Source organism: Podarcis muralis, chromosome 12 (genome assembly GCF_964188315.1).
Source record: "Podarcis muralis chromosome 12, rPodMur119.hap1.1, whole genome shotgun sequence".
NCBI lineage: Eukaryota > Metazoa > Chordata > Lepidosauria > Squamata > Lacertidae > Podarcis > Podarcis muralis.
In genome coordinates this window covers 1,862,463-1,886,941 of record NC_135666.1, presented here as the reverse complement: position 1 = coordinate 1,886,941, position 24,479 = coordinate 1,862,463, and the positions used below count along the sequence as shown (strand labels likewise).

Sequence of the window (24,479 nt, the reverse complement as noted above, 5' to 3'; positions counted from 1 at the left end):
AAATCAGGCAACAGCCAGTTTGTTTCGGGGTCCCAATTCAAGGTGCTCAGATTACCCTTTGAAACAGCCAGTGGTTTATGCCCCACATCCCTGAAAAGCACCTCCTTCCCTAGAGACTCCCTTGGGGGCTGAGGACCGCCACTTATGCACAAACCTAACTCTGTAGCTGGTTGATGATCATGGATCTCCCCCCCAAAAAAAAATATTCAAAAATGCCCATAGTGCCCATTACACAAAATCTATGGCACAACCCCAATTTGGAATGACAGTTCCGGTCGCCTCACTCCCAAAGGGATACCGTAGAGGTTGAAAAGGTTTCAAAAAGGGCAATTGAAAACATCAGCAGCTCCTTGCAGGGTGAAAGCATTTTCAGTTTTCAGTTTTGTGTTGCAGCAGAGAAGAAAAAACACACTGTGCGGTCTACTCATATGAAAAGCGGTGCAGGGCCGAAATGTTCAAACCAGGCTCGGTTCAGCATTTGGGGAGGTCAGGCGATGATGCCACCCTAAAGATTTAATCAATTTTCCTTGGGTTAGAAAGTATCTCAGAATGTTTGGCTGGGGCTGGGCTTACCTTTCAAGACATGGGGGGGGGGGGCTTTGAAAATAATAACAATAATCCCCCCTTCTTCAGACAGTAGCTGAGCTGCTCTCGGTAGCATTATCTCCCGATTTGAGTTAGAAAACCCCCCTGGGAATAGGGCTGTCTCTCCTAACACCTGAAAAAGAATTTAGCTTCACGTGGTCCAGGTCTCAACTCCCTTCATCCAGTAAGATGGGCTTGCCTGTCTCTCTATTTTTATGGCACTGGGCCAGGGTAGGGGGACAGGTTTTCCTTCACACCTGGGTATTTGATGGGAGGGGCAGGGTCTGTTCCAGGGGTCACCCTCCAAATGGGGCTGGACTACAACCCCTGGACACAGCTGGTGCTGCCGGGACAGAAGTCCAAGAACAGGTTCTCTTCTCCATTGATCTCCTGGAAGAGCTGCAATTCTCTCCATAGCCCTCTTCAAATATCTGAAGGCATAGGAGCCAAGTCCTAGGGGCCAGGGTCCCTTCGCCCCCCCCCCCCCAATAAAATATTCAAGTTTGCACCCCCGTCTGAAGGGCTGTCACCTGGAAGATGGAGCAAGCCTGCTTTCTGCCACTCCAGACAGCAAGACCCTGGACCAATGGACCAGCGGTTCTCAACCTGTGTGTCCCCAGATGTTGTTGGACTACAACTCCCATCATCCCTAGCTAGCAAGGCCAGAGCTCAGGGATGATGGGAGTTGTAGTCCAACAACACATCTGGGGACCCACAGGTTGAGAACCGCTGGATTAAAATCACAAGAAAGGAGATTCTGACTAAACAGCAGGAAGATCTTTCTGCCGGTGGAACGGTCTCTCTCTCCTCGACTGGAGCTTTTTAGACAGCGGTTGGATGGCCATCTGTCAGGGATGCTTTGCTTGAGAGTCCTGCATTTCAGGGGGTTGGACTAGATGACCCTGGGTGTCCCAACTCTTAAGTTTCTACGAAATTGGCCCAAGTCTTCCCTTTGGCACTTGGTTCCCGAGGGATCGCAAAATGCACGAGAAACAGTAGGCATTTCCTGCAAGAGACACACAAAACCTTTGATTCCCGAGTAGGCTAAAGCTATCCAATATTAGAAGTGCTGGAGAAGGCAGCAGTGGGTTCTTTTATTACAGGTTTCCCGTGTGATATCACACGTTTTCCCCAAGGGAGCAAAAAGGCAGAGAGAGGCCCCTCGGAAGATGTGCAATAACCCTCCACAGCTGCCCAGAACACTCGCCTTGGAAGGGTGAAGTTGCAATACACCTTGGGGTGCATAAAGAGGAAATGTGATCACCCCTGGAGGTGTTTGGTGAGCACAAGGCTCCCTGCATCTCTGGACCTCACCTTCCCCCCGCCAGGCCCCCCAAGGACCTCTGGTGAACATGCAGGGTGGTGTGATATTGTGCTCCAGAGTGTCGGCCTGGGGCCTGGGAGAGAGCAGGGTTCAAATCCGGCCACTTGGCCATGGAGCTCCCTGGGGATGACTTTGGCAGCCATTCCCTGCCTTCTCTCATCCTGAGCCACTTCACAGAGGAGAAGCCTGAGCTTGGAACGAAGGCGGGAAGCCAAATGCCGCTACATCAGCAAAAATGTTGATTACACAAAATTGGAAGGCTGGGGAAGTACCAGCTAAAGAACACTGGCAAGAGAAGTTGATGAACTGTGCAGACTTGGCAAAAATGGCAGACAGATGAAGAGAAAGAGACAACAGTGAAAAAGAATGGGAACCATATTTGCAGGAACAAAGAAAGTCAATAGACTTGCTGGCAGGATTTAAATAAACATTTGCATTATTAGTATTAGAAAATGTTTAGAAGATGGTGAAATATTATGGTGTATTTACTTCTATTTTTCTGTTTTTAGGCTGGATGTTATGTTATTAATAATTTTCTTCTGTTAGGAGACAGCAAAGTGGTTGAAAAGAGAAATGAACCAGAAGCGGATGTTGGGGGAAGCCCTGGAAGGGAGGGAGGGAGGATTATATAGAAAATGTTAAGAATTTGAGATGTATGTAATGAATGAAAAAGAAAAATGAATTATTATTTTTTTAAAAAAGAAGAAGGTGGGAGGCAGAGACAACAAACAAAACAAACCAGTCAAGGTGCGTTTTTGAAAAACAGATTTATGACAAGTCCGAGATAATGGAGAGAGAGAGAAGGGGTTCCCCGAGTCTCACTTGCTCCACCTACAGGCAGAACGGGGGCATTACGCCTCGCCCTCCTCCTTGACCCCGTCCTCCTCCGGCCGCCCGTTGTGGTGGCTCTGGTGCTGGAGGAGCTTCTCCCGCGAGCGGAAGCAGCCGCCGCACTGCTGGCAGGCGAAAGTCTTGCCCCGGAGGTGCATCTTGCTGTGAGCCACAAGGGCAACGTTGGTGGGGAAAGCGCGCCCGCACTCTGGGCAGGCGAAGGGCAGGTCCCCGGTGTGCAGCCGCTGGTGGGTCAGGAGGTTCCCGCGGCGGCTGAAGCTCTTCCCGCAGTCTGGACAGCGGTGGCCCTCCTCCTGGGCGTGCGCCCGCTGGTGCAGCCGCAGGCCCTCCTTCCAGCTGAAGGTCTCTGGGCACAAGGCGCAGGCGAAGGGGCGGCGCTGCTCGTGGTGCGCCTCCAGGTGCTGCGCGAGCTCCGCCTCCCCGCCCACGGCCTCCCCGCACTCAGGGCAGTCACGGCCCGCCCTCCCAGCATGCTCCACCGCCTCGTGGGCCAGCAGGTGGGCCTTGCGCTGGAAGACCTCGCCACAAGTGCCGCAAGGGTAGAGTTCCTTGGCGGCGTGGCTGGCCCGGTGGCGCAGGAGGTCCCCCTTGAGGCAGAAGCGGAGGCCACAGGGGGCGCAGGCAAGCTGAGCCTTCGCCCGGTGCTTCTTGTGGGTCAGGAGGTTGAGGCGGTAGAGGAAGAGCTTCCCGCAGGAAGAGCAGGCGAAGGGACCCTTCTGCTCCTCGTGGGTGGCCTGGTGGTCCGCCAGGGAGCCCCCGTCCTCAAAGCTCCTCCCGCACTCGCCACAGATCAGCAGCTGGGGCTCCTGCAGTGCGCCCGTCTCCAGAGGCCCCTCTTGGGCAAGGCTCCGGATGTTCGTCAGCTCCACCTGGCACCAAGTGGGGCACAGCTCTTGGAGGGCAAGGAACTGGGGTCCCGAGAGGGACCAGGGAGGGGAGGCAGGCGGGTTCCAGTCCCCCCTCGGCTCCTCCTTCATCGCCAACTCCGGTGCTCGACTGCTCCGCCAGCTCATGCTCGATTCTCCTGCGGGAAGAAGAAGGAGAAGGTGCAAAACCCAAGTCTGGGAATGGAGTTGAAGACATAAAACCTACATAAGGAGAACCTGCTGGATCAGGCCACCCCATACCCTCCAAGTGTCCTGGATTTCCAGGAACAGTCCCAGAATTACAGAAGCTGTCCCAGATTCTGATTTGATCCTAGAATGTCCCGTTTTTCCTTTTTCCAGCCCCTCTAAAAGTGGTGTGTGTAGGTGCAAAAATAGAGTTCTGTTTATACCAATAATAAAAGCCCTGCACTGAATGAAGGGTGAAGTTGACATAAGAAACCCTCCCTGCAATTTTGAAGGAAAAGGTCCCCAATCTACTTTAAATTCTTTCACTGCGTTGCTTGCGCAGCCAGACATTTCTGAGGAAACGCAGGGAGTGTTTATTCCTTCGGAACTGCTCTGTTTACTCAGAAGTAATCCCACTGTTTTTAATGGAGCTGACTCCCAGGTAATGGGGTCAAGGCTGGGCATCCTTACACTGCAATCCCAATGAGTTCAGTAAGATTTACTCTCTGGTATGTTCCTGAATATTCCTAGTGTTTCAATGATGATGATGATTTTCCTGACGGGCTTTTCTTCATTCCATTGATCTGTGGGAGGTGTTGTAAATGATCCCTTCCCTCGCACATGTTTTCTTTACGACACTCCTGCGAGGGAGGTGAGGTTGTCCTTGGTTCAAGGTGACCGATGCCTCTGAGTCCAGGACGACGCCTGGGTGCGTCACCAGATCAAACGCAGGAGAAGGCTTCCTGCCGCAGAACGGAATGTCCCTCTTTCCCTGGAGAAAGGTTGGAGGGTGGAACATTGGCCCATCCAGCCCAGCACTCCGGCTGCTTTTCCAGCGCAACGATTCTCTGATTCATTGGAGGTTTTTAAAAGAGAGGTTGGTTGCCAAAATGAAGCAAAATGAGCACCTGCGTAGGACATCAAGGGAAAGGGAGGCACCATGGAAAATTTCCCCTGCCAGATTTCTAACATCAATGGTCACAAATTGCTCAGTGGAGCCTTAGCGTTCTCACTTGAAGTCTATTAAAAATCCCAACAGAAGCAACTCTGCCACAGGGCAGGCCGGGGGCCTAGATCTCTACTAAGTACAGAAGCAGGTATGTGACCGAAGATTAGTTTTCGGGATCTGAGCAATTAGAAAAAGTAAGAGATTTTCATTCCAAATATAAATAAAGTGGAATCAGGGGTCAGCAACCTTTTTCAGCCATGGGCCGGTCCACCGCCCCTCAGACCTTCTGGGGGGCCGGACTATATTTTGGAAAAAAAATAATGAAGGAATTCCTATGCACCACAGAGATGCATTTTAAATAAAAGCACACATTCTACTCATGTAAAAACACGATGATTCCCAGACCATCCACAGGCCAGATTGAGAAGGCGATTGGGCCACATCGGCCCCTGGGTCTTAGGTTGTCATTTGTAAGTTGAATGAGATCTGTATGGGGGCTCCCAGGTATGCAGCCTGGGGGTCATTTTGGATTCACAGTTGTCCATGGAGGCGCAGATCCATTCTGTGTCCAGGGCAGCTGTCTGCCAGCCTTATCTGGTACGCCGGCTGAGAGCCTACCTGCCCGCGGACTGTCTCACCAGAGTGGTGCATGCGCTGGTTATCTCCTGCTTGAACTACTTCAGTGCGCTCTACGTGGGGCTACCTTTGAAGGTGACCCGGAAACTACAATTAATCCAGAATGCGGCAGCTAGACTGGTGACTGGGAGCGGCCACCAAGACCATATAACATCGGTCCTGAAAGACCTACATTGGCTCCCAGTACATTTCCAAGCATAATTCAAAGTGTTGGTGCTGACCTTGAAAGGCCTAAACGGCCTCGGTCCAGTATACCTGAAGGAGTGTCTCCATCTCCATCGATCTGCCTGGACACTGAGGTCCAGCTCTGAGGGCCTTCTGGCAGTTCCCTCCCTGCGAGAAGTGAGGCTACAGGGAACCAGACAGAGGGCCTTCTCAGTGGTGGCACCTACCATGTGGAACACCCTTGCATCAGATGTCAAGGAAATAAGCAACTATCTGACTTTTAGAAGACATCTGAAGGCAGCCCTGTTTAGGAAAGTTTTTAATGTTTGATGTATTATCGTGTTTTTAATATTTTGTTGGGAGCTGCCCAGAGTAGTGGGAGCAATCCAGTCAGATGGGTATTAATAAATGATTATTATTATGGGCTCTAAAGTCTGAATCTGGCCCTCTTGGTTGGACATCTGTCTCAGGGATTCTTCAGCTGAGATTCCTTCTTTGCAGGTACCCCGGGGGTCCCTTCTAGCCGCACAATTCTAGGATTCTATACTCACCAGAACTGGCACTCCCCTGGGCGTCTCTGTCCCCTTGCCCAGGGCGACCCACAATGCCGGGCTCTTCCCCTCGCTCAATCCGGGACAGAAGCTCCGGTCTGGGAGGAACAGCTCCTGTGTGCAGACAGACAGCAAAGAAAGAAAAGTCGGCCTTTGCTAGCAGCAAGAGAATGGACAAAAGGAGACCTTGCCTTTCCGAGGGGTGCAGGAGCTCCTGGCGTGGGCAGGCTTGGGTCTTTCAAATTCCAGGGGCACCCTGTGCGAGGCCAAAATTCGGAACCCCCTTCCTCTTGCCTTCCATTCTGCTCACTACATCATAGCTGTGATGCCCTGCAGTGCCCCAGGGGGACAGAACCAGTCGCTCTGCCCTCCATTCGCCTCTGAGGCAGGGCAGGTTTTCCACCTTAAGTGCGTGCACTTAAAGACAGCCTTTGTCAGCCTGGTGCTGTCCAGGCACTGAGGACTACAACTCCCCGTAGCCGCCGCCAGGAAGACCTGTGCAGAAGAGCCTCCTTGGGATTGGCAGTGAAATTCTCTCCTGCGCATCCTTTCCCTGCACAGACAGTATCCAGAAAACTGCACCTGTGCACACTCCGGTTTCTCCTTAAATATACGGTCGTACCTTGGATCCTGAACACCTTGCGACTCAAACGTTTTGGCTCCCCAACGCCGCAAACCCATAAGTGAGTGTTCCAGTTTGCAAAGGCTCTTTAGAACCCAAACACCCGACACAGCTTCCGATTGGCTGCAGGAGCTTCCTGCAGCCAATCGGAAGCCGCGTCTTGGTTTCTGAACGTTTTCAGAAGTCGAACGAACTTCTGGAACAGATTCCGTCTGACTTCCAAGGTACCACTTTACATCTGTTTTGAACATCAGGCCCCAAAACCTCTTGTGGGAATCGCAGTTCCAATAGCTATAAGGCCATTGCCTTATCTCACTCTTTTCAGATGTTATTTCCTTCAGCGCCCAGCTCCTCTGAAGTAAGCCACTGCTATTCCCATTTTGCAGATGGGCAAGTGAGGATGTGGGGTTTGCACTTTGCCCAGTAAGGGACTTCCTCCCATGTTCCTTGTTCATAAGGCAGCCAGTGTGGAGCAGTGGTTAGAGCGTCAGACTGGGGCCCTGGAGACAGAGACCAGGGTTCAAATTCCCACTCAGCCATGAAGCTCACTGTGACCTTGGGCCAGTTACTCTCTCTCAACCTCACACTGGAGCACATTTATACAAAATATAGCAAGGTTAAAAATAAATATATATCTATTTGGATAATAATATCTATATATTAGATTAAACTCTATGGAATTGCAACTGTGAATCTTATAGTGATGTAGTATCCCTGTCTCCTTTTTATGTTCTCATGTTTATTTTTATTCTGTGTTGTTTAAGCGTTTTAAAAAATAACAATAAAATGTATGTAATTAGCAAATAAAAACAGAGTATGGCCCCTTTGTTTTTGTTTTTTTTTTAAAAACGTACAGCACCTGGATCTCCTTGAAGAAAAAGTTGGGCTACAAATGCAACAGCTTGAAATAAATAGATTTGTCACGCTGGTAATAGGCCGAGATCACAAATCACCCCGACCAGGGAAATATTCCAGAAGAGGAGAGGCCCCAACTGGGATGCAGTAAATTGCAAAATCCATGACTGCTGCTTTTTAAACACACGTCTCCACATTTCCATCCCTGGGAAAAGGGGCGGAGTCTCCCTTGCCAGAGGCTTTTGAGCAAAGCTTCAATTGTCTCCTCAGGCAGGCCTCAGCAGTGGGTCTTACGCATCAGTGGGTCTGGCCTTGATGACGTTTGAGCTACCTCCATTACTCTGAGCATTAACATTTTCCATGTCTGCATTCATATCCCATGGTCCACCCCCCTCCCACCTCCACTGTTAATCCCTAGGTTAAAAGGTTGTGGCTGGCTCCAACATCACCAGGGAGAGCTTCATGGCCCGGTGGGGATTCGAACCCAGGCCCTCGTCCGACACTCTAAGCACTGCTCCACCCTGGCTTCCTAGAGCGCCTGCTATGGGGCAGCTTTATAAATTTAGGTAAATAAATACAGTTGTACCTTGGATCCCGAACGCCTTGCGACTCGAACGTTTTGGCTCCCGAACATCACAAACCCAAAAGTGAGTGTTCAGGTTTGCGAAGGCGCTTTGGAACCCGAACATCCGATGCAGCTTCCTCCTGCAGCCAATCGGAGGCGGCGCTTTGGTTTCCAAACATTTTGGAAGTCAAACAGACTTCTGGAATGGATTCCGTTCGGCTTCCAAGGTACGACTGTATGGGGGAAACAAAATGTCTCTTAGAGAAGGATCGGAAATAATTTCCTCGAAGCGTGAATTTGTTTTACGCTCAATGTTTTAATGGGTTGTAAAACCGCTTTGAGGTTGTTTTTCTTTCAAATATAAAGCGGTATAAAAATTAAATGTGAAGTGTTGATTTGGGGAGCCATGCCATCAGCTGGTGTTGGTCCACTGTGCTTCATTAAGTCCAGGGCAACACAGCCGTCTACTGGGAGATTTTGGAGCACTTCATGCTTCCTTCCGCAGATGAGTTTTATGGGGATGCTGACTTCATTTTCCAGCAGGACTTTGGCACCTGCCCACACTGCCAAAAGTACCAAAACCTGGTTCAATGCCCATGGGATTACTGTGCTTGATTGGCCAGCAAACTCGCCTGACCTGAACCCCATACAGAATCTATGGGGCATTGCCAAGAGAAAGATGAGAGACATGAGACCAAGCAATGCAGAAGAGCTGAAGGCTGCTGTTGAAGCATCCTGGTCTTCCATAACACCTCAGCCACAGGCTGATAGCATCCATGCCATGCTGCATGTTTTAGTGTATCTTTCATCTTTGTTGGAAGCCGCCCAGAGTGGCTGGGGAAACTTTCCCAGCCAGATGGGTGGGGTACAAATAATAAATTATTATTATTATTATTATTATTGAGGCAGTAATTGATGCAAAAGGGGCCCAAACCAAGTACTGAGTACATATGCATGCTTCCACTTCTCAGAGTCCAATATTGCTCTATTTGCAATCCTTGTTTTGCTGATTTCATTTAATATTCTAATTTTCTGAGATTGTTAATTTGGGGTTTTCATCAGCTGTACACCATGATCATCACAATTATAACAAATAAAGGCTTGACATATCTCGCTTTGCATGTCATGAGTCTATCTCATATATTAGTTTCACCTTTTAAGTTGAATTACGGAAATAAATGAACCTTTCCATGATATCCTAATTTTCAGAGTTTCACCTGCACCTGAGTTTCTAACGCTGCCCGTGGGGCCCCCAAGATGTGGGGCCCCCAAGATGCTCACCCAGTGAAGCCACCAGCTCAAAGTTGCCCTGCATGACATCGTAGTAGAGGTCCCTCTGCCAGTCCGTCAGCAGGGGCCACTCCTCTGGGGAGAAATAGACGGCCACGTCCTCAAAGGTCACTGGAAGCTGAGAGAGAGAAAGAAAGAAAAGGGGGACCTGACTCCTTAGAGAAATCTCTTTCCATCGCGAGACACGAGGGGGGTTCACGGACCCCCTGGAACTCGCAGGGCCAGGGGCTGTGGAACCTCTTGACACAACCCCTGTAGATCAAAGAACTGTACAGTTGGAAGGGACCCTGAGGGTCATCCAGACCAACCCGCTGCAAGGCAGGAATCTCAAGAAGCATGCAGGGATGGCCACCCAACCTCTGCTTAAAAGCCCCCAAGGAAGGGGAGTCGGCCACCTCCAAGGGAGCCCCTTCTGGTCTGGCCTTCAAAAGGTTTAGTCAGAATCTCCTCCCTTGTAACTGGATTCTGGCCCCTGCCTTGTTTTCCGGGCTGGGCTTCGGCCCCACAGCAAGGGAAGCAACAGTGAACAAGAGGGGCCAGTGATAAATGAAATGGTGCTCCTGAGCATGGGCAGAGCGGCTTTCCCCATAGATTAGGAGCCCAGAGCTCAGGCAGGCCTCAATCTCAGTAACTCTCTTGGCTAGAGAAATCCATCTATCCCGGAGTGGGGCTTACCTGGGCGCCCCCCAATATTTTAATCCATTTGGCACCCCTGCTGGCCCCCAACCGGAGGTCCCCCGCTCTCCACCGGAGGAGACGCTGGAGCGCCAAGGCCCTCGGGCCCGCTGCAGAGGAGGGGCTTCCCCTTCCCTTCCCCCGCGGGCGCCCCCTCGGCTCCCGCATCCCCCAGCGCGCCTGGACGCCGCCTCCCGGGGCTCGGAGGCTCTCCAGCAGCGGCAACATCTGGCGCTGCGACGCCTCCCGGGCCGGGCGGGCGGGCGCCTCCCCTCGAGGGCTGCCGGTACCTGGCGCCCCGCCAGCGCCGCCATCCCCGGCCAGGCTGGGCGGCCGCAGCCGCGTAGCCTCCGCTTCCGCCGGTCGGAGTGCAAAGGGCGCTCGGGGAGGCGCTGCGAGCCGGCGCCGCCTTTTTATCCCGCCCCGTCGAGCCGGGGCATCGCGGAGACTCCCAGCTCCGCGCCGGGCGCCCCTCCGCGCCCTCCCCTACCTGCCGGGCTGCTGGGAGAGGGGACGGCGCCCCGCGCCCCCCAAAGCGCCTTCCTTCCCGTCCGCGCCGTCCAGGCTCCCGGGGCGCACGGCGGGCTGGAAGGCAGCCTCCCTCTCCCGGAGCCGGAGCCGAGCCTCGCCGCCTCTCCAAATCGAGAACAAAGCCCGGGGGACAGGAGGGAGAGGGCGCGGGACCCCCGGCAGAACAATGGGGGGCCGGGGAGGGGAGGGGGCTTCCAAAGGATTAGGCAAATCCGTGGAGAGGGCTCCCCGCCGGGATCAGAGGCCGGGATGTAGCTACAATACAGCCACATTTTTTATTTAAAACCAAACACTTTTCAGGTTGATACATTTCCTTAATTTTTTATTTAAAACCAAACACTTTTCAGGTTGATACATTTCCTTAATTTTTTATTTAAAACCAAACACTTTTCAGGTTGATACATTTCCTTAATTTTTTATTTAAAACCAAACACTTTTCAGGTTGATACATTTCCTTAATTTTACAGTCATTGTAACGTTTCAAAACTTGACTTCCTTCCCCCTTTCTGCGGTTCCTTAAAGTTATAATATAACTAAAGAACCGCAGAAATAGGGGGAAGTCAAGTTCTGAAATGTTAGGAAAATTAAGGAAATGTATATATTATATATAATAACTTTAAGGAACCGCAGAAAGGGGGGGGGGAATGAAGATTTGAAATGTTAGGAAAATTAAGGAAATGTATAAATAAAGGAAAAAATTAGTAAAATTGAGGAAATGCACCTCCTGCATATCCAATTTCATTTAATTTGCTCACTTGTTTATCTACTTTAAATATAACTGCAGGTTAATACAATAATCATGCTAATGTTTTTATCTGTTTGCAATTTATCTGTAAATATCCAACAAACCATTTCCATTCTTCTATAAAAATTTTATCTCAATTTCCTATTCTTCCAGTAAGTTTCACCATTTCTGCATATTTCTTAAGTTTTTGGTATCCATTCTTCCTTTGCTGGGATTTCTGCTTCTTTCCATTTTGGGGCGAGCAACATTCTTGCTTCTGTAGTAGCAGACATAAATAAATCTCTATACGATTTAGGTAGTTCTGACCCCATAATTCCCAAAAGAATACAGCTCCATTGGTCCGAAATTTCAGATTCCCCCAACCTGATGCCAAAGTTTAATGGTCGTTTGTAATGCGAACTCCCATGTTTCCTGCTGTCCCCTAAACTGAGCAGATGATACAGGTAAATGCCAAAATAATCCACCTATTGACTCCAAACTGGTGCCAGTCTTGTGCTGTGAACCCATTTTGTGCCTTCCCCCAAACTGAGTAATCAACACCCAAACCAGAATGACAAGTAAATGGTCCAAAACCCATTGACTCTGAACTGGTTCCAAATTGGTGTGCTTCTGAATTTGGTGGAAACAGCAGGCAGTTCTTGGGTTCTGTTTGAGGGTTTCCCATAATAGGGTCTCTGGTCGGTCCCCGTGAGAACAGGGTGCTGGACTCGACAGGCCACGGGCCTGATCCAGCGGGCTCTTCTTATGTTCTTCAGAGTGAAACCTTCAGCAGCAGAGGCAGTCTATCTCGACTCCTATTGTATTATTATTTATTGAGTTTCTATACCGCCCTTCATCCAAGGATCACAGCGCAGTTTACAAAATGAAAACCCAAAAATGCATATCATGGTAACAAACAAAACAATGTCTTCCCCAGTGTAAAATACCATATATACTATAGAGAAAATGGAGTGACATTAAACATGGACTACTGAATAATATGCAGTTGATAAGGTTCACCGTAGGACCCATGGAGGGAAATTATTATTATTATTATTATTATTATTATTATTATTATTATTATTATTATTATTATTATATTTATTTATTTATTTATTTATACCCCGCACATCTGGCTGGGTTTCCCAGCCACTCTGGGAGGCTTCCAACAAAGTATTAAAATACAGTGGTCTGTTAAACATTAAAAGCTTCCCTAAACAGGGCTGCCTTCAGATGTCTTCTAAAAGTCTGGTAGCTGTTGTTCTCTTTGACATCTGGTGGGAGGGTGTTCCACAGGGCGGGCGCCACCACCGAGAAGGCCCTCTGCCTGGTTCCCTGTAACTTGGCTTCTCGCAGTGAGGGAACCGCCAGAAGGCCCTCAGAGCTGGACCTCAGTGTCCGGGCAGAACGATGGGGGTGGAGACGCTCCTTCAGGTATACAGGACTGAGGCCATTTAGGGCTTTAAAGGTCAGCACCAACACTTTGAATTGTGCTCAGAAATGTACTGGGAAGGTGCGAAGTCCTGAAATTCGGAGGAATCTTTAAATATGGATGTGTTTGGCTGTATTGTTATAATTTCATACTTGTAAAACCAAATAAAAATTATTTCAAAAAAGTTTTGTTTTGCATAACAAACAAAAAATAGCTGAAGGCCTGGGAGAAGAGGAATGTTTTCACACAACACCTGAGATATCACAGAATCATAGACTTGTCCAGTGGGAAGGGACCCTGAGATTGTCTAGTCCCACCCCCTGCAATGCAGGAACATGTAGCTCTTGGGGATTGATTCCACCCTCTTCTTGTGTCGCCACCCTCCTGACTTCCCCTGGAGGTGGCACATGAAGTTGGGTTCTTAGGGGTATTTGGCCACTCTGAGAACAGGGTGCTGGAAGAGGTGGGCTAGATATCGCAGCCAGGCTCTGCAGTGGAGAAGTGATCCTATCCTGACAAGAACTCCTACTCACTCAGACAGCTGCCTTCCGCAGGAGCCTCTGGAGAGTTCGTGCTCTTCAGAGGGTCTTTGGGGGCATCACACTCTGATACACCACAACAGAATATGCTGCCAGAACCATCAATGTATTTTGCAATATATTTTAATGTTGCAATAAAGACATTAGCACTCGATAATAGCTGATGGGAAAGAACCACAGGTGATAAGATTGGTAGACTGGATACACATAAAGAAAAGTTATACATTGGGCAGAGCAGTTTCCAAACCTTGAGAAAAGGAGCAAGACTTTTTGGGAGTGCGAGAACCGACAATCTCTGGAGCTCAGGGGTTCATGGGAAGAGGGTTGCAAGGCCTTGGAGACACACGCACCCAGCATGGTTCCAGAAATACCTGGTCCGTTGCGACAGAGTCTCAGTTCACACTGGGGGAAAAGCAGAACAGGGTCCCCTGCTCAAGGAATAGATGCGAGACACAGGCAAAAATGTCCCACCGGTTGAGATCTGGTACTCTGTGCACATGGCCTGGGAAAAGATGTCTCAGATGCTGCCACACTGGGATGAGATGTTTGGAATTCGGGTTCAATTTAAGGCTTCATCCATGTACTGAATGTGTGCAGATGAGGACTGGAGTTGGCTGAAGAAAACAAAATGTGTTTGGCATGGCTCGCAAGCACCTTTGAGTACAATGAACAAGAGCCAGTGTGGTGTAGTGGTTAAGAGCGGTAGTCATGTAATCTGGGGAACCGGGTTCGCGTCTCCGCTCCTCCACATGCAGCTGCTGGGTGACCTTGGGCCAGTCACACTTCTCTGAAGTCTCTCAGCCCCACTCACCTCACAGAGGGTTTGTTGTGGGGGAGGAAGGGAAAGGAGAATGTGAGCCGCTTTGAGACTCCTGAAGGGGAGTGAAAGGCGGGATATCAAATCCAAACTCTTTTTCTTCTTCTAACTCTTTCTTCCTCAGGGGTACAATCCTGGCACCCGCTCAGAATGTACTTTGAGTAATTGAAGGAAGACAGCAGCAAGGGAATCCTTGACTTAAGCTTCTCACATAGGAAAGCCTGAAACTTCTGGCTTTTCTGGCAGATGACCTGGGAGTGCTCAGCAGATACCAGAAACAGCTTCAAAGGGGGCACTGCCGCCATCCTGGGCATGCCAAGGAGAACAGTGGCAGTTAGGAGCACCGCAAATTTGCAACTTGGAGGTTCCTGAAGTACACAAATCGCTTGCCAACTTCTTTTAAGAGCTCAGCACTGAGGGTTATCTCAGCAGTGGTGCCATATTGCTCTTCACCCTCTTTCCAGATGTGATGGATGTGGAGAAGGTATTCAGTACCATTAACCCATAACCTGCACCTCCGAGACCCGAGTATGTAGTCTGAAGAAAGACTGGACAGTGGTTGTGTACTCTATAGCTTTGAGAGAAAAGTCAACTTCTTTGCTAGGTTGCCACATGACACTGTTGCAGTGCTCACCCACAGAGTCATTCAAATTTCTTAAGTTTAAATTTGTACACAGCCATTGATCTGGTCCCGTCCCCCGTATGAATTCTTTCATGGGCCATGAGACAGGCCCTCTGTCTGAAACCCTTTCCACACTCCACACACGGATATGGTTCCTCTGATATGGGATGGATAACAAATGGAAGAAAGGGCAACTCACGAAGAAGGAAGAGTATTCTCCAGGAGCCAAAAGCTGCAGGGAAAAGGTCAGGCAGGCCAAATCTCAAAATGAGCTCAGGCTTGGAAGAGAGGTTAAAACTAATCTCAAAGGGTTTCTTCGGCTATCTTGGAAGCAAGAGGAAGAACAAGCAGGGAGCAGGTCCTCTTCATGGAGAAGACGCAGAAATTAAGTGACAGAAGGCGGAATAGCCACTCTGCCCCTGTCTTCACCCAAAAGGAAAGCCGTGTCGAACCCGGTGTTAACAGAATAACTGCAGCCCAGGATAGGAAGAGGTGGTAAAGGAACACCTAGCTACTTTAAATAAATTCAAATCTCCAGGGCCTGATGTGCTGCACCCAAGGGTACTACAGGAACTTGCTTATGCAATCGCAGGCACTATGTCTATAATCTTTGAGAATTCCTGGAGAACAGATGAGGTCCCTGCAGGCTAGAGAAGGTCAAATATTGTCCTCATCTATAAAAAAGTGTGGGGAGAAGACCCAGGTAACACTGAATGCTCAAGCTTGGCATGGATACCAGGAAAGGTTCTAGAACAGATAATTAAATGGTTGGCTTGTGAGGAATTAAAAAGAATGCTGTGATTATTAAGACACAGCATTGAGTTTCTCAAAAACTAGTCATGCTAGATGGATCTCATCAGTTTCCTGATGCAGTTACAAGAGAGCCATTGGAAAGGAGAACAGACAACCGTGGAAAGTAGTGGACTCTCCTTCACTGAAGGTTTTTCAGGAGATATTGGGTGTCCATCTGTCATGGAATGCTGTAGTGGAGATTCCTGCATTGCAGGGAGTTGGATTAGATGACCATGGTGGTGACTTCCAACTTTACCATCCTACGATTCTGTAATTTTGGCCGGTGAGTTTTTTGATGGGAAGTGAGATGGGCGCTCTCACTGAAGCTCTTTCCACATTCAGAGCAAACATATAGTTTTGTCCCTGCATGAATTCTCTGATGCAAAGTGAGATGGGCGCTCTGACTGAAGCTCTTTCCACACTCCAAGCACTGATAGGGTTTCTCCCCTGTATGAGTTTTTTGATGGGCTGTAAGATTTTGCTTTTGGGTGAAGCTCTTTCCACATTCCAAGCACCGAAACGGCTTCTTCCGTGCATGAATTTTTTGATGGGAAGTGAGGCTTTCTTTCCAACCGAAGCTCTTTCCACATTCCACGCACTGATAGGGTTTCTTTCCGCTGTGAGTTATCTGATGGGAAGTGAGATGGGCGCTCTGACTGAAGCTCTTTCCACATTCTGAGCACTGATACGGTTTCATCCCGCTGTGAGTTCTATGATGGGAAATGAGATGGGTACTCTGAGCGAAGCTCTTTCCACATTCCAAACACTGATATGGTTTCTCCCCCGTATGAATTCTTTGATGGGAAGTCAAGCTATCCTTCCGACTAAAGCTCTTTCCACATTCTAAGCACGGATACGGTTTTGCTCCTGTATGAACTCTTTGATGTGAAGTGAGACTATCCCTCCGAGTGAAGCTCTTTCCACATTCCGAACACTGATAGGGTTTCTCCCCTGTATGAATTCTTTGATGGGAAGTGAGACTCTCTTTCCGTTTGAAGCTCATTCCACATTCCAAGCACAAATATAGTTTCTCACCTATATGAATTCTTCGATGGGCTGTGAGATTGGCTCTGTGGCTGAAGCTCTTTCCGCATTCCAAACACTTATATGGCTTCTCCCCTGTATGGATTCTTTGATGGGATGTGAGAATTTCCTTCCGACTGAGGATCTTTCCACATTCCAGGCACTGATAAGGTTTCTTCCCAGTGATATTTCTTTGATCGGAAGTGGCATGGGAGCTGTGACTGAAATTCTCTCCACACTCTGAATTTTCATATGACTTCTCCACTGTGGGGATTTTGTCGTGGTCTCCCTCGTTCTTAATTTCCAAATCGTCGCCACCTGCAACAAAAAGAGAAATGGATTAGAGCCTCGGGAAGAAATGGAGTCCCAAATAATTGAACATGAATGCTTGTGATGTAAAATCAGTTAGCAGTTTACAATATAAAAATAAATTTACAATATTAGGAACTTCCTGCAGCCAATCTGAAGTGGTGCTTTGGTTTTCAAACGTTTTAGAAGTCAAACGGACTTCCGGAATGGATTCCATTCGACTTCCAAGGTACGACTGTATAGATGTTTATCTGCTAGTCTGACTTCTGTTTTTTGTTTGTTTTTGCTTCTGTCTATTTTCGGTTGACTAAAGAGATGACTGACCATCTCCAGGTTAACCGAAAATGGACAGAAGCAAAAATAATCCCCCCCAAAAAGGTTACTGCACAACTCTGAAGCCTATCTTTTAAAACAGTGATCAGCAACCTTTTTCAGCTGTGAGCCGGTCCACCGTCCCTCAGACCATGTGTTGGGCCAGACTATATTTTTTTGGGGGTGGGAATGAACGAATTCCTTTGCCCCACAAATAACCCAGAGATGCATTTTAAATAAAAGCACACGTTCTAATCATGTAAAAACACCAGGCAGGCCCCACAAATAACCCAGAGATGCATTTTAAATAAAGCACACATTCTATCATGTAAAAACACGCTGATTCCCAGACCGTCCGCAGGCCAGATTGAGAAGGCGATTGGGCCGCATCTGGCCCCCGGGCCTCAGGGAGCCTACCCCTGTTTTAAAAGGCATGGGCAGTTCAGACCAGCCTGTTCCTGGTTTTAAAAGGCACAGCTGGAGGAAGAATATGTGCACACAAATCATTCAAGGTGAGCTGCGGGAGCATCAGAATCACAGGTGCTTTGGTAGGACTGTGGAGCTCCATCAAAATACTAGAGGTTTGTCATATAGAGATACATATTGCATTTCAAAACAGATATCATGCTGGAACAGGGAGCCTTACCGAGAGAGTCCATTCTCCCACAATTCTCCTCCATGACTTCCTTAGGCAGAGCTCTCTGGTCAGGATCCAGCAACAACCCCTCCTCATCTATGAAACAAACAGCTACATCTTCAAAGAACCCCGGACCCTAAAATAAAAAGGTAAAGGTCCCCTTCTTAGAAAACATACAGAATATCTACTACACATTGCGCTGTTGTTTTCTGTCTGTTCCTTGGCATCTTGTTTCAATAAGATTGGTTTGCTGCACATTTTAAGTATGGATGCTTATTTTAATGCCTTAATGGAATGGTACCTTGGTACTCAAACGGCTTGGCTCCCAACATATAGGCTCCCAAACACTGCAAACCCGGAAGTGAGTGTTCCGGTTTGCGAACATTTTTCAGAAGCCGAACGTATGACACGGCTTCCGATTGCGTGCAGGAAGCTCCTGCAGCCAATCGGAAGGCGAGTTTTGGTTTTCGAACAGTTCCAGGAGTCGAACGGACTCCCAGAAGGGATTAAGTTTGAGAACCAAGGTACCACTGTATTTGTATTGTACTGATGGGGTTGCTAAGGTGAATCCTGGCCACTGTTTTGTACAGTTTGTGAACTGTGCTTAAGAGCTTATTTTAGCATTCAGCAACCAGTATGGAAATAAAACTGTACTACTGATAAATAATACTAGTCACATTCAGAAGCCTAGCGAAGGTGAGGGAGCTGTTCATTGTTCTCAGCACATAAACCTTGACCGGCATGTTCAGGGCAGTGTTGACAGAAGCCAAGGGGAAGAGAGATGTGTTTGGGCCCAGAGCCACCTCTGCTTCGCCCACCCCTCAGGTTCCTTCCCCGTAAGGCTCCTTCCACCTGCCTGATCTGATTCCACAGCCTCTTCTTCCCCTTCGCTACCGTGGAAAGACGGAGGAGAAGCTTTGGTCGGCAATGTTCTGTCCCCTACAATAGAAAAAGTCAAGAAGGAAGCCATCAGTGTGCGCTTCTCTTAGAAGTGAAGCAGTGCATCTCCAACTACAGGTGGGCCTTAGAAAGAGCCTTATCTACTGAGTGCATTTTGACATTTGTATTTTAGCTATGTAAAAATACACTCCCCCACTTTGGGCTCTTGGCCCTGTGTCCTCCCCCAAAAGATGGAAAGAACCCACAAATCAGTTTCTAAATCCACAGAATGTAAGCAAACAGGAAAAAAACACCTCATTCCTTCATACCTGGTGGCCTCTCTCTGGTGTCCAAGGGAGTCTTCTCTGCTTCAGGAGAATCGGGGCCCATTTCTGCAAAGATAATCTTTCCCTGAAAGAGCAACAAGGATTCAGAACTGAGAATGGGGAGAAAGATTAGACAAGGAATGGCCGATGAAAAAACTTTAGCAGTATCCAGTTTCATTCCTCGGATGCTTTCCAAAAACTGATTGTCCAATGAGGGAATTTGGGGGTTATCTCCCTCATGTTCTCAGCCCCTTGGGAGCATCCAGAGGACAGTCTCTCTCACCTGCTGCTCTGCCTGCTTCCTCTCCATTCCCTGACGCAAGAGGAATCCTTCAGCCAGGGCCACCGCCTGGGAACTGGTCTCTGCTCCACATTCCCTCACCCAGTTCTCCATCTCCGGTGGAAGGACAGCCAGGAACTGCTCCAAGACCACCAGGTCCAGCATCTGAGCTTTCGTGTGACTTTCTGGCTTCAGCCACTGATAGCAAAGGTGGTAGAGTTGGCTGCAAGCCTCTGAGGGTCCTTCGGCCTCCTGGAAGCAGAACTGCCTGAACTTTTGTCTCTGCGCATCTGAGCTGAAGGGGTCCTCCTTAACCAGGATCTTCTGCACTGAGCTTTCCCAGACTCTCCCACTGCTCTTGGTGTTGATGGCATGGCCCTTTCCTGCTTCTGGGCCAGCTGAGTCTGGCTCATCCATCTGGGCTCTCAGGAAGCCTCCAAGAAATCAGAAGGAATCCTTTTTTTCTTCTGCCAAGTTGTCTGTCCTAATGAGAGGTGCTACCAAAGCAAATACTTTGTTCTGTTATAATATTCATACACAGTCAAGAGAAGAAAAAGGTTCCCTGAGCAAGCGTGGTTGAGTCTTGCTAGGAACCAGGACTGGACAGCCCAGACTCTGAGCTTTCTTTAAGGAACAAACAATGAGAAAGAAAAAGGAATCCTCTAACCCTCCTAAAAGGAAAGTTACTATGCAAAAGGTGCAGGCAACTGAAGGGATTTCTGTGAGATGAATCCGACTGGTTGCTCCTCCATTTCAGTGTCTCCCATCAGCAAATGAAGTCAGAGGTGTGATTGGCAAGTGAGTCATTTGTACCAAGTGTAATGTGGACACCAGGCTAGAGTGGGGTTTCCTAACTCTGGGGTCCTCTAGGGTTGCTCTCCCTCCCACCCCCACTTCAGTGCAAATTTCTTTCCTGCTTCAGCCTCATTTTTTAGCCCTTGAAATCTGCAAGCATACTGCTGGAGTGAAGTGCCTTTTTGTTTTTTATTCTGAGGGCCAGATATTTATCTGGCCAACCCCCTGAGAGCCAAATGGGCGAGGCCAAAGGGCATGTGGGTGGGGCCACAGGACAGCGCTCAAAAGCAAGTAGGAGTTACCTCCTTTCTGTGGTTGTAAGTGGTTCTGAACTGGTTTTAAGATTGGGTTTTAATGCCGTGATCTGCTCTAGGAAATTAGAGTGGTCCTGCTCTATCCTGTTCCCCCTTTTTCTTATGATCCTTTTTTAAAATAAAGCCCAATAAAAAGTTATTCCAAAAAGAAAGAAACAGACACAGACACCTGGGGCCCATCTGCCATGTATCTGCAAAGCAGGACCACCCCACTTTTAGAGAGCCAAAGCTTCTTCCAAAAATCCTGGGGACTGTAGTTTGCAAAGGATGCTGGGAGCCGCTAGAAGACAGCCTCCTAGAGTGGTTTAACAACCTGTCACTTTTGCCAGAGAACTCTGGGAATGGTAGCTGGTGGGAGAGGGTCTCCCAGTAACTCTCAGCAATGGGGGGAGGCTGCCACTTTCACCCCCACCCCAAGTTTGCTTCCTTCCCAGCAGGGCCTCCCCTGCCTTCAATTCCTCATCAGGTTCAATCTCAGAAGATCATTTGGACACCTGAGAGGCTGCATGTCTGAACGGGCACACATTGTTCAGCCAGGAGTCTGGATAAGACCCCTGTCTGATGAATGGGTGGTAGGGAAAGCTTTCCTTCTAACTGAAGGACAAGGGAGGGTTTGCTTGCATCCGGAGGAACTCAGCATCTGAACGGAAGACAAGTCCTGCAGGATCAGGCCATAGGGGTCCCCTATTGAGTCCCCCCTCCTGTTCCCACAGGGGCCGAGCGGGGGCCTCTTCTGGGAAGCCACAAGCAGGATCTGAGCCCAGCAGCAACTCTTCCCCTGCCTGTGTTTTTCCAGCAACTGGGATTCAGAATTGTGGCTGCCTCTGACTACAAGAAAGCAGACATGGCCCTCCTGGCTAGGAGCCCCCCCCCCCCCCGCCCTCTCCTCCTCCATGCATTGGCCCCCAACTCCTTTGGAAGCCATCTACTTTGGTGGCCATCCCTGCCTCCTGTGAGAAGTAGGTTTAACTCTGCACCAAAGGAATAAGCTTTTTTCTTTTCTCTGCCCTCCGTCTTCCAACAGTCTTTCTTTCTGCACTGCACTAGGTCAGGTTTTCTTTTTGTATTATTTTCTGCATATATTTTATGTCCAAATGTTTCCGTCCAGCTACAAGTGTTGAATGGTTTCTTTAAATTTTAGGTTTCATTGTTGTTTCACAAGATGTGTATGTCTTTAAGGGCCAGAGCAAATAACATGACCTAGTTTTACAGCCACATCCCAGTATACCTGAAGGAGCGTCTCCACCCCCATCGTTCAGCCCAGACACCGGGGTTCAGCTCCAAAGGCCTTCTGGCAGTTCCCTCATTGTGAGAAGCAAAGCTACAGGGAACCAGGCAGAGGGCCTTCTCGGTGGTGGCACACGTCCTGTGGAACACCCTCCCACCAGATGTCAACAAGAACAACTACCAGACTTTTAGAAGACATCTGAAGGCAGCCCTCTTTAGGGAAGTTTTTGATATTTAATGCTGTATTGTTTTTAACACTCGATTGGGAGCCGCCCAAAGTAACTGGGGAAACTCAGCCAGATGGGCGGGGTATAAATAATAAATTATGACTATTATTACTATTACTATTATTATTATTATTATTACAGCTGTGAAGCAGTATAGCAGGTGCTGTTAAGTTACCTGTTAATTAAGCTGCTGGGTATAGTATATAAAGAGCAGCATGTAGCTCTCTCAGTTCCCTGGTGGATGGGTCATGCTTATTGATATATTGTAATTTAGTGTAAAAGGAGTTTCTGTTTTTTTTTATTAAACCAAGCAAAAGATGCTTTCGCGTTTCTTGAATGTGTGGTCTCCCCAGCACGCCTTCTGCAGCCCAACTAATCTGCAAAATAACCAACGAATAAGCTTTTTTATTTCCTCTGCCCTCCGCCTTCCAACAGTCTTTCTTTCTGTACTGCATTAGGTCAGTTACAGATGGGTAGCCGTGTTGGTCTGCCATAGTCAAAACAAAAAAAATTCCTTGCAGTAGCACCTTAAAGACCAACTAAGTTAGTTCTTGGTATGAGCTTTCGTGTATCTGAAGAAGTGTGCATGCACACGAAAGCTCATACCAAGAACTAACTTAGTTGGTCTTTAAGGTGCTACTGCAAGGAATTTTTTTTGCATTAGGTCAGGTTTTCTTTTTTCCCCTTCTGCATATATTTTATGTCCGAATGTTTCCGCCCAGCTACAACCCCGGTTAATAATAAATGTGGCTTTTTCCATCCACCTGAACGGGGTTTATCTGCATGCCACTTTCCCCGCGACCCAAAGACCCCTCCCCAAAACGGCAAGGAAGAGCAGAGTTGCAGACCTGCTGCAAACTCCTCCCGGCTTTGCAGAGAGGGAGGGGGAAGGGACGTCTTCTCCCTGACTTGGGGGTCCTCCCCACCCCCCATGCATGAGCTGAGCACGCACACACCCCATGCACACCCGCCCCTGCAGCCCTGGGACCCCCTTCTCCCCACTGCACCCCAAGGGGGAAGAGAGAGGAAGCTCACCAGGTCCCTGGAGGCGCCCAGAAGAAGCGCTTGCAGAGAGAGCCAAATGCAAGCCCCCGCGACCCCGGGCAGAAAGAGACGGGGGAGGGAGGTAGGGAGGGAGGGGCTTTTGCTCTGGAAGACCTCCCCCCCGCCCTCATTTCCTGTCCTCTCTAGGAATCCAGCTCAGCTCCTTTTAACCCTTGGCAAGCCAGGGCAGCAAGCTCCCCCCCTCTTTCCCCTCTCTGCGCTTTCTCTCTCGCCAGAAAAGCTTAATTTTATTAACCCCAACATTTGGGATCCTCTCCAAACCTGTGCCAAAGTTGTGAGGTCGTTTTGCAGCGAAACACCCGTGTATTTTGCATCTCTCCCCCCCCCCCGTAAGTGATGCTCTGAGGGTCATAGATATCACCCCAAAGTTTGGCAATGGTCTTATAGGAAGCGCATTAAGGAGTACATCCAAGTCAATGCCAAAGTTTTGCTATCGTTCTGCAACCTTTTTGCACTGAAACCCCCCCCCGTTTCATCACACCCCCAAAAGTGGGTTACCACGCTTTATTTTGGGGGGCCCTCTTGGGTGGCCTTCTGAACTGTTCCCCCCTTGGCCAGAAACAGGAGGAACAGCTTGCTGTGAAACGGGCACTGCAAGGAGCAGGAAACCGCATCCTAAAATTGGAAGGGGAACCCCCTAGTCCTCCCCCCCCAAAATCAGGAAGGAATCTCAGCTAAAACATCCCTGGCAGTTGCCCCCCCCCCCAGCCTCCTCCCCATCCCTCCCTCTGCTGCCGCTTTCCTCCTCGGGTGTCACTGTGGTTGTTTGCGTGGGACATGGGATCCCATCTTTGTCCGCTGGCCAGAGCCTGCTTAGGTTTGACCCTCCCTCCCTTCCAGGGCCACGGTTTTGGGGGCCCCACGTGGAGACTCTGCACACACATCCCACCTGTGTCAGGAAGGTTTTTGAATATAAACTGTTAACGGAGAAATCTGAGGGCTCCCTTGGACAGAAAAACAAGGACACCAGGCAGGAATACCAGAGCAAAACAGCAGCCAGGAGGCTTGGTCTTGACTGAAGACTGTCGCAACAGGACTCCCACCTGCCACCAGGTGGAACAAGATGGAAGCCCCCAACAAAAGAGAACCCAAACTTTTATTAGCTGCTAAGCCCCATGTTACACCCCTAAGACTACATCACGGTTACATCATGAAAGGGGAGGTCTGATGGCAGGAATCTGAGCATCCTGGACCCTGCCCCACGGTTCCCCTTGCCCTCCACCAAACACCCATCAAGTGTAACAAAAGAGATCTTTACATTTCCCTGTTTCCCAGCCAAGTTCATCCCACCCTTTTGTCTTCATCTGGGTTTGTTATTTCTGGAATGGCTACCTGCCTGGCACTCAGGTATCAGGATGCCAGGGATTATCACTCAGGCAGAGGGGCTGCTGAGGAGCTGAGCTCAAATCTCTATATGAATTTCTGAAGTTTCCCCTGTGAGCCAGTACAGAGATACATTGATCAGCGAATTCTTACATTTGGTATCGTGCAGCAAAGGCCCTTTGAA

General features: G+C 49.0%; 2 protein-coding genes across 2 annotated transcripts in view; both read right to left on the bottom strand.

The window, feature by feature from the left end:
- LOC144324988 (uncharacterized) overlaps window positions 1–23,034 on the bottom strand; it is a 35,737-nt gene extending 12,703 nt beyond the window's left edge. The window contains exons 1-8 of the mRNA XM_077916682.1: window positions 22,943–23,034; window positions 19,348–19,841; window positions 19,068–19,149; window positions 18,716–18,798; window positions 17,869–17,995; window positions 15,843–16,919; window positions 14,840–14,943; window positions 2,938–3,054 (exon numbers count right to left, since the gene is read on the bottom strand). Coding sequence (XP_077772808.1) covers window positions 2,938–3,054; window positions 14,840–14,943; window positions 15,843–16,919; window positions 17,869–17,995; window positions 18,716–18,798; window positions 19,068–19,149; window positions 19,348–19,761 — 2,004 coding nt within the window. The 5' untranslated portion in view covers window positions 19,762–19,841; window positions 22,943–23,034. The remainder of the gene's footprint in view (window positions 1–2,937; window positions 3,055–14,839; window positions 14,944–15,842; window positions 16,920–17,868; window positions 17,996–18,715; window positions 18,799–19,067; window positions 19,150–19,347; window positions 19,842–22,942) is intronic.
- Window positions 4,728–10,392, bottom strand: LOC114607301 (zinc finger protein 671-like). Its single transcript, XM_077916678.1, has 4 exons — window positions 10,122–10,392; window positions 9,438–9,564; window positions 6,115–6,228; window positions 4,728–4,939 (listed from the first exon to the last, which is right to left on the bottom strand). Exons 1-4 carry the CDS (start codon window positions 10,347–10,349, stop codon window positions 4,926–4,928), a joined length of 483 nt encoding a protein of 160 aa, XP_077772804.1. The 5' UTR covers window positions 10,350–10,392; the 3' UTR covers window positions 4,728–4,925.
- Window positions 23,035–24,479: the final 1,445 nt, after the last annotated feature.

What these genes read in the sequence shown, in the direction of transcription:
- LOC114607301 (XM_077916678.1), bottom strand. Translation starts at nt 10,349, where the DNA reads ATGTTGCCGCTGCTGGAGAGCCTCCGAGCCCCGGGAGGCGGCGTCCAG. An exon ending in AAATATTGGGGGGCGCCCAG is followed by an intron (nt 9,565 to 10,121) that starts GTAAGCCCCACT and finishes TCTCTCTCTCAG; the next exon opens with CTTCCAGTGACCTTTGAGGA. An exon ending in TGAGCTGGTGGCTTCACTGG is followed by an intron (nt 6,229 to 9,437) that starts GTGAGCATCTTG and finishes GTCTGCACACAG; the next exon opens with GAGCTGTTCCTCCCAGACCG.